General features: G+C 47.4%; 1 protein-coding gene across 1 annotated transcript in view; it reads left to right on the top strand.

The window, feature by feature from the left end:
* The first annotated feature begins 2,570 nt into the window (after positions 1-2,570).
* The window catches only part of LOC142578040 (uncharacterized), a 55,734-nt gene continuing 48,269 nt past the window's right edge, over positions 2,571-10,035 (top strand). Inside the window, exon 1 of the mRNA XM_075687459.1 lies at positions 2,571-2,664. Coding sequence (XP_075543574.1) covers positions 2,625-2,664 — 40 coding nt within the window. The 5' untranslated portion in view covers positions 2,571-2,624. The remainder of the gene's footprint in view (positions 2,665-10,035) is intronic.

Raw genomic sequence — 10,035 nt, 5'->3', positions numbered from 1 at the left:
TGACTAGATCATGCGTGCATGCTCAATACAGCATAAGTTTACCACTTCCTACCACCCCCAAACGAACGGCCTCACTGAGCGTTTGAACCGCACCTTTACAGGCATGCTATCCAAATACGTTTCAGACGACCACCGTAACTGGGACCTGGCTCTACCTTAAATTACCTTTGCATACAACTCCTCCCGTCTCGAAACTGCTTGCTTTTCCCCGTTTTACCTCTTGTATGGCCGCGAACCGGCGCTACCACTGGACACTGTGCTTCCGTCCGCCACAGCTTCAACTAGTGTTTATGCCCGTGATGCATTCGCCCATGGTGACCTTCTCGCCAACTTGCACGCGCTCGTCTACAAGTGTCTCAAGGCAAGCAGAAACAACGCTACGACCTCCGTCACCGTGATGTCCATTTTGTGCCCGGCGCCCTCGTGTTGCTTTGGTCACCATCGCGTAAAGTCGGCCTTTGTGAAAAACTGCTTTCCTGTTACACAGTCCCATATCGCGTGATACGCAAAGTGACCGATGTCACCTATGAAATCGTTCTAGCCACGCCCACTACGTCCTCCCTGGTGACAGTGACATTGACCACGTTGACCGACTCAAGCCCTACAACTCTCCATGCAGCTTGGATATTTAACAGCACTGTAACGGTGCTTTTGCCGCCGGGGGGTAATATTACGATATTATCGAGCGATGCTGAAGAGACGAGCCGCCGCGAGAACGATGAAGTTGGTCGGTGCCCTGTGGACGAGTGAGTGTCACCCTGGCTGCCTGGCTCCAGTGTAAATAGCATCTTTCGTCTGTTTATTTCCACACGCAACATTTCAAAGGAAGAAACTATCATGCGGCTGATACAATCACGCCTAATCACTCAGACCCGATACATAAGAGCCTTTTATAATTGGCTTGCAGCTGAAAAGGCCAAAGTTACGAAGCTGATAAGAAAATAAATAAAAATGTGCACTAGGGATTCCAATCAGTGCGAACACGGGTCTCTTGCAGAAGTTAGGGCTCCACAACAAATTGCACGGGCTCACACAAGCACAACAAACATGTCAGACTGAACAAGTAATCAAATAATAAAATGGGACGACATATATTACGCAAGCTAGGAACGAATTTCAACAGTGTGTACGGGAAAAAGAGGACAGAAGAACACAAGAACATGCATCCAGTTTACAACGAGGCAAACGCACATGCGGAGCAGAGAAAATGACCCAAAGCTGTGGATCAGAGGACAGAGCAACCTTCATAGACGCGGCTTAATACCCACACAGAAATAGCTACGTGGCAGTAGTCGTAGATCACACCAAGGAATCGCTTTCTAGCGTGTCAGTTAATAGCAAACATTCCGAGACAGCAGAAAAGGTAGCCGTTGCACCAGCATTGGTTTCCAAAAATGCTCAGTACATCATTAGCGATTCGCCGGCGGCCATAAGAAATTATGTTCAGGGTAGGATCTCCCCTGAGGCGTGGCGCATCACCAGAGTCGACGAAGCGAAATTCTCCAACAGAGCGAAGAACACAGGACACAGCTGTGATTCCCAGCGCATACGACTCCAGGAATTCCCTGCGATCAACCTCCACAAAGTGGCACACCGCGAAACTCGAGGTCTTACTGGCCGAGCTAAGCAAGGTGTGACTTCCATTTGTGAAAAGAATGTGGTGGAGGAGATGTGGCGATAAAAACACAGGTTAACACAATTTAGCGATATTGCCAATTTTTAACAAAATTGGAGGCTCATATTATCGCCGCCTCACGCTAAACTGAACAGAGCCGCGCCCATTGCTTGGATGCGAATACAAAGAGAAACCTATACGAGACACGTGCAATGAAAGACTTTCTATCCTGAGATATAGGAGAGAGATATGTGCAAGCTATGCAAGTCTTCTAGTGCCACACTTCAACACATGTTGTGGGGATGTAAAATATATTAAGATAAAATGGCGGCTTCCCCGAAAAATATACGGGAGCAATGGTCCGCCACGTTGTTGCGCTGAGAACATCAAGGACAGCTTTGGGCTCCCCAGCAAACCACGGAGCCACTCGAAGCCCACAGCTCCGAGTGGCTATCTAGGTCGCCCCAGGTACGGGTGTCTCAATCGTCGGATTCCAGATAAAATTATCTCACTCCGTCATCACATGACAGCCTTGTTGTTTTCTGCAGTTGCGGTATGACACTCAGATATCTTGGTACAGCAAACAGCTTGAATATATTTTTTTGAATCTCTTTGAACTTTAACACATGCACTTTTGCTGACGACAAAGACCACGAAGATTTCTAGTACATTCGTATGACGTGTCCAGCGTTTACGCTAGTAAAGCACGAAATAAAGCGCAGAAAATTGTGCGCCAGAGTGCTCTGTCATTTTGCTTTTGTCTGCTATCGCGCGTTCATTCCCCTCCTATGAATATGTAGTTTTCTTTGTTCTGAAGTGTTCGAATGTAAACCTCTGCAGTGTCATACATCGAAAGTTATAGCCCGCGAGAAAAAACAATGCAAAAAGCTGCGATGTTGAGTTCGTATAATAAGATGGTCTGTTCATGCTATTTAGTCAGCTATCTATAGGCAGTCAAAGGCATCAGAAACACACTCCCATCAAGGAGCGATCCGTAGTCACCGTGATTATGGCCACCGTTTCTTTGTTTGCTGTTGTCTTCCTAAGTGGTAAGAATAATTTCACAACTTTGATTTGTTCAGTTTTAAGAGCTTATCTTCGTTAAATGCTACTGGTACGCTAAAAATTATCGTCGGAAAACGACAAAACAAAGTGATTAGAAGGGCTGTATATTTAGATAGCCAGAGTCATACAATAAAATAGACAACTAAGCAAGAGAACGCGCAGGGAAAATTTACTGCAAGGATTATTCGAAACATGAAAGTGATTGCAGAACGAAAATGAAAGTTCACGAAAATATATCTCTCTGTAGATGTAATTGCCCTCGTCTTGCGCAGAGCGCGCGGTTGTTTTACCACTTAGGCTTGAGAAGAAGCCACCCTCCCAGGGTGTAATTGCGAAAGCACCGCACGCACAATGTAGAAGATCTGGGCTTCCCTCCCAGCTGTTGCGAGTAGTGTTCTTATCCACTTTCGTTTTCTTTATTAACAATAATATTTCTACATTGCAACAGAATTCACAAACGCTTCCTTTATTTTTTTTGTCATCCTGCGTTAGAAGCCTCCGTATTACGAATGCTTGAAAAAGGTGGTTGCTTTGGCTCGCTGGCGAAACGTTGCTCTAACATGAAAAAAGAAACTGATTTAAGGCAGCCGTTCACAGGAAGGAAGGAAGAACGGGGCAGAACAGAGCACTCTTTTTGCTTGGTTCCTATGAATTACTCAGTAAAAAACATGCCGAAGCGGCAGAGGAAGCGGCCATAGCACTGGCCCTCACACAAACCAAAGCTACATACGTGATCTGCGACTCGCAAACGGCAATCCGCAATTTTGCAAATGGGCGCATCTCGCAAGAGGCGTATCAGATACTCCAGCGACATCCCATACACAAGGGAGAGGCCGAAGTTGATAACCGGAGGCATTTGCTATGGATCACGGCACACACTGGAATGAGCACCCCCAACGAAGCGGCTCACGGCGTTGCTCGAGGCCTGACTCACCGAGCAGCATCGGAGGAAGAGCCGCCGCGGGGTACTGCAAACGTCTGGGCACGGGAGGATCGTATGACCAGTTTTCACAACATCACGGCACACTACCAATTACAAAGACGCATATACCCATTCCCTCACGCTAGGTTAGACAGGACGCAAGCAGTACACTTCAGACAATTACAAACAGACTCTTACAGAACCCCTAGACTCATGCACGCCATGTATCCAGACATGTACACTACAAACAGATGCACATCGTGTGGCGAGGTTGCCACACTAAATCACATGCTATGGGAGTGTCGGGACCTAACAAACAAGTCGGGCAGTGCCGACCCCTCCGTCTCTTCCACCGCCAGCCTCCAGTCACGCTGGATGACCGCACTGCTCAGCTCTGACCTGACAGCACAACTCTGGGCCGTCCAGCGAGCCGAGGAGGCCGCTTCGAGACAAGGTCTCGGAACCGCGTCCGCGGCGGGTGCCCAGACCCACTAAAAAGACGCCGGACTCAAATCTTGTTGATTTGAAATAAAAGTGTACGCTCTCCTTGTGTGAACCATACTAATGCTTTCCTTAGGGCTTTTGTTACAGTATCGAAAATGTAATCTGGAGGTGAGCAGCGGAAATCTTTGTTTTTTCATTTTAATAAAAAGAGTTGGGTGAGAGATGCTGTTTTGAGGTTGAGCGAACAATGGTACCCAAGACGGAATGCTCACGTAAGGCAAAGCGATTTCTATAAAGATAGTAAAAATCAGGCGCTGAAATACCGATGGTGCGACATTGGGTTAGTCAGGATTCCATGGTTGCTGAACTGCCTGAGAGTTAGGCACGGAAAGGACAGATAGAATGACTAAGACAAGACAGAGAAGACAGCGAAAGAACAGCGCTTTTTATGTTTCATTTCTTCTTATATTTGTTCATCCTCATGTGCTCTTTCACAAATAGGGACATCGAGGTGCTAGTGAGAGCAGTAAAGACTGTGACCGAGAGGTTCGGGTCCCTAGTCAGCAACAAAATATAGTTATGTCGATACCAAGCCGGAAAGGAATATCCATTGGTCGCAAGTGATGATATAGATTTTAAAGGTATATAAGGAAAATGATATTTACCTAAGTATTTCTTACTCTTAGAGAGAAGGCAAAAACGTTTGCAGTCTCCCATAATAAATACAAATATAGTTAAGTTTTTTCTCTGACTTTTGGAGTTGAGATTTAAAAAAAAGGGGAGGGGGGAGGTGTCAGTGAACAGATTTACCTGAAACATACGGCAGCGTGATGCTGCACGCTTAACTTGTGTTCAAGAAGCCTGTCAAAGGAGCAAAGTGCCAGAGACTCGTACAAATTAGAGAGACAGAGGGTCGCTCGACCAATGACGATGATTGGTCGACCAATGACAGCTCCCTCTAAGCCATCGTAATTGCTTAGTGGATATCGTGTTGGGCTTCTAAGCACGAGGTCGCGGGATCAAATGTCGGCAACGGTAGCCGCGTTTTAATTTGGGCGAAATGCGAAAGCACCAGTGTACTTAGATGTAGGTGCACGTTACACAAGCCCAGATGACCCAAATTTCCGGGGTCTCCCACTCCGGTGTGCCTCATAATCCGACGACTGCTTTTACACGTAAAGCCCCATAAATAGATTTTTAAGGCTTCCGCCATTGTAGAGACACTGAGCTCCCTCGTTCCACAGTATGGGGCTCGACAAAGAACGCTTTTTGGTCGCCGCCAAAGATGATGACATTCTTCTTGGTAGAGAATATATTTACAACAATATATAAATCAAGCTAGCCATGAGAGATGTCCTCACCATGCGCTAGATATATAGTCGTTCCATCAGGCTTCCTTGGGCAACACATACCTGGCACTGGCTGGACTCTCTCATATACTTCCCTCGGTGCGGCAATGCCACGGGCTCGGGCCTACCTACTTCACTCTCGCGTACTGACAAATCCACCTTCTCTTTGTCATGCCAGTTTAAGGCTGGTTAACCGAGAACGCAGGTTCTTGCGAAGCTGCTTCATGCAAGGCACTCTATGCTCGCTTGGGTTGGGCACACAAAAGTCACCCGTTGCCCGACGCCTTTCTCCGTAGGGGTCGCGAGGCCCTTTACTACCCCATGCCTATGTAAGTGCGCATCCACTGAGCGAGCACGCAGTGTGCCTTGCACCCTTTCACGCACCCCGTGAACGAGGCGGCTACGCCGGGCCAAATTCCAAAACCGGCTTATCAATTCCGACAATATTCCCACGAAAGCACGGACAACTAATGAGGGGCCATCTGGTGCGTCAGTGAACGCGGGTCGTGGTGCAAAGAGAGAGTCAGAGGCCGCAATTGTTCAAACTCAACAACATATATTCTTCAAGTACCGCGGTTACATACAGACATGTTAAATTCGGCTAGGCGCATCACAATGCAATTCAGTTGGGGTAAAAAAAACTCCGTAAAATAATTAACCAGATACACTAAATGTTCAACGCATACAGTACAGAATGAATAACAATGTAAAGTGTCCACTCTACAGGCAAATCTCAAAAAATGCTGACGGAAATGCAGACGCCCGAGGCACTCACCGGCTTGTTTGCCGGGGAATATGCTTCTTCTGCAGACGGTCGGTGTACGCGTCACGCCTCTTCACCGGTGCGGTCTGATTCCTCCGATCTTGTAAAGGAGTCGTGCTCGCACAGCAAGAACAAAGCCTGGTAAGCTAAACATTTCTCGGCTTTTAGGCCGCGGTCACTCAAACGTCGTCGAGGAGGGAGGTGACTCATCCGCTGGTGCACGCTCAGGCTGACGCCCTCCTCTCGCTCTGCTCGCCGCTTGTCGAGTTCTGAGAGGATGTTTCGGCGCGTGCCCTTTCATTCTCTCTCTTTCGAGACTGTAAACTTGGCGTACCTTCTAGAAGCTTTTAGGCCCTGTTAATAGGGTCGGTTGTAGGGGGCGTATACGCTCTCTCCCTCTGTCGAAGCGGTCGTGGCGCCAACGTGCTCCTTTGCTGGCTTGGGTGATACGCGCGGCACGCGCTTTGATTATGCGCACTTTTGTGACACAACCCAATTCACCCATAAAAAAAAACCTGCACAAATGTTTTTCCGTCCATCCATTTATTGAAAATTACAACCAGCATCCACATTTCATTGTTCCAACGGAGGGGAATACGCGAAGCATGAGTCTGCTGCACCAGCGCAATTCGAGGACACATCTCTATGTGCTGCCGCCGACGTCCCCACAGAACTCCACGGTTTTCCGGCTGTAAACCGTTCACCAATGTGCATTAACCGGGGTTACTACCTCGTACTTTTCGAAGTTATTAACAAAAGCCCCTCATGTGCTCTGATTCACTTCTCTCATTTCATAGTCACACACCGGCGCCGCGATCGTAACGTTTCTCGCAATTAGCGCGTAGCGTCCTCTCCCGCTCACAATCGTATCTGGCGAACTACCTGGAGCGACCGATGACAATGTTGCTGCAAGACGATGATCTTGAGGAGAAACGCTGTGCGCTTTTTTGCCGAAGAACAGACTACGTCTTTAAATGCTGTTAGTACTGCCGTTCGCACCAGAGCCCGCCCTGCATCTTCTGTGACGAGACCGGCATTTGCGAATCGCTTTAAGATATGTTTGCAACGAACTCTATTACTACGTTTCGTGCAATCAGCGGCAAGATGTAGTGCCCGGCTGGAGTCTGTTCTTTTTCGGTCACCGTTTGAAACCTACAGTCGTGTACAGATTTTGCATTACAGCTACATGCCACGCATCACATATATGGCGAATATTCTATGTAAATGTGGTGCGAGTCGGCATGGTTCTACTGATTTTACTTCTCTTCGCATCGGAATGCAGACAACAGAGCCGTAGGAATTTTGCAACACCGAGGAGCAAATAGTCTTTGTGGCCACATTTGTGTTCTTGCTTCGGTAAAGGTGGATTTTGCGAGGGTTTAACGATAGCGCGTCCGTACGAGTCCCTTCTATCGCGTAGTTTAACCTGATTACAGGAACTCGCTGAAGAAGAATGTTGTACTTCCTCGACGTGTCAACATTTAAGCAGTGGATGGTCGTGCTCGCTTGTGCGAGTATGACAAGGGTGCGCAAAGCTGGCTTGTCGGGGAACGAGGTAAATTTAAGGCTAAATGCAAAAACTCTCGTGCATGAAGTTTAAGTGCTCATCAAGGAACTATAAGAGGTAACAGCAATACGGCGTGCCCTAATACAGCGTGCCTTATAATAAAATGTCAGTTCTGGCACGTTAAACAACGCAAATTTAACCCAACTGCTTCGTTGTGAAAGTATTGGTGAATATATGAACACACTTCGCGGGTGATGTAGTTGAATGGTTCGTACACCTAATTAGATCGGACAACCGCAATTTTACGTGCCAGGCTGACAGCAAGCGCCTCACGAAGCTCCAAGACCGCATCCTCTTCCATTTGTTATCAACATTTGTCTATTCTGTTCATAATAATCGCGATAACATACTGTCTTTCAAGTCATATGCTTAGAACACTGCCAAACAATACGTCACCTGGTATTCACTGTTTTATAAGCTCGATGATCGCACTCTCCAATGTGTTCTGTCATTCCGCTATTTTTCACATGGTAAGGCGACAGATTGCCAAGAGAATGTGTCGCTCAGAAGACGCTCGGTGACTTGCTTGTATTAGGTCGACATCATCACAAGCTCGAACAACGACTCGCTACTACGACCGACATGTTCCCATTAGCTTTCATGCTGGTGATTTCGTTTAAAAAGTTTATATAACTATCGTGAAGCGATAATTCCGCGCATACAATGGCTGCAAAGCATGAGACCTCTACACGGACTAACGTTGTAGATATTAGAATTGTAATTGTATTACCAAGCGTGCCGTCACGTCTGTGCAGGAAAACACGAACATACGTTAATTGATGACCGCGAACAGCCACTGTCACAAGCTCGCATAATGCAGAACACCAGCTTGGGGTAGTGAACGCTTCGTTTTTCTAGCTGTTTCGGCGCATTTTTTAAAACTTGACATTGCGTGACGTCTAACACAAGGCACGTTGGAAGATAGCGCACAGGAAGCTACCAGCCATCGGTTCAGAAAAATGTTGCACCTGCCGTCGATTACTTCAACTTAGGGTGCATGGGCCGCGTAAGCGCTCCGCCACCAGTCTCTCCGCCACAACGATGCAAGAAGAGACGCGCCCCACCTAATTTCGTGCCGTCCTCGGCTGCGTTTCCCTTCCCATGGAACCCTTTCTGTAACTAACGATCCACCGGTAATCTGCCCTAGTCATTACATAGCGTCTCCAGATCTATTTTTTTCTCTTATGTGAGTTCCAATATCGGCTATCACCATCTGTTATGTGATCCATGCCGCTCTTAACAAATAGCAGTTTCCAGACATTACACCACCCTTTGCATGGCTTTTTTATTTTTTCTGGAACATCTTTGTTAACCGCCATGTGTCTGCCCAATATGTTAGCACCGGTAGAGTGCAATGACAGTGTATTTTCGTGTCAACGACAGTGGTTATCTTGAAGTCAAGCTTTGGCAATGCCTGCCATAGGCATTCCAAGCCATTTTATTTTTGTGTACATTTTTATTCTCACGTGAGTAATAGGCATTGGCAAGCGTTGACGTGTGCTGAGCCACCGCTCTCTCCACCACAACAATTCCAGAAGAGGTGCGCCCCACATAACCTTGTGCCGCCTTCGGCTGCGCTTGCCTTCCCATAGCACCCATTCTGTAACTCTAACCAACCACCGGTTATCTGCCCTTGTCATTACATAGCCTGTCGAGATCTATTTTTCCTCTCATGTCAGCTCCAATATCGACTAACGCCATCTGGTATGGGATCCACACCCCTCCTAACAAATAGCAGTATCCAAACATTATACCACACTGTGCGTGGCCCGTTACTTGTTTTGGAGAACCTTTGTCAACCCCCATGTGCCTGCCCAATGTGTTAGCACCCATAGAGTGCAGTGACTCTGCCCTTTTCGTTTCAATGGCAGTGGTTAGCTTCCAGTCAGGATTTTCTAATGCCTGCCGTATGTACTCCAACCTATTTTATTCTTCTGTATACTTTCTTCTGATGTCAGTAATAGGCCTTCAAAAGCGTGACTTCAAAAGGGTGACTGCCACGCGCCTAATCCAGTTACCCTGGGCGCACCCCCCCCCCCTCTCTTCCTTGATCACGTGACCTACAACAGTGTGCGCGTGAACGCTTGGGCAGACGTCGGCCATCGAGCCAGCGTTGTCACTATCCTTCTCGGCTTATTCTCGCACAACATTTGTCACATACACAATACAAGGTGCGCGGGATGGTGCGCGGGAGGCCTTATCGCACTTGCACTTTACCCGAACCATCCCAGAGGTGCCGACGAGAATGGCTTAATTTTGCTTGGAGTATCCATATCTTTGCTGCGGCAATAATAGTGTGGTTTAAACAGC

The sequence above is a fragment of the Dermacentor variabilis genome, chromosome 4 (genome assembly GCF_050947875.1).
Source record: "Dermacentor variabilis isolate Ectoservices chromosome 4, ASM5094787v1, whole genome shotgun sequence".
In the NCBI taxonomy this organism is placed as follows: Eukaryota; Metazoa; Arthropoda; class Arachnida; order Ixodida; family Ixodidae; genus Dermacentor; species Dermacentor variabilis.
Note: the sequence above shows the minus strand (reverse complement) of the source record. Positions and strands in the feature narration are given on the sequence as shown.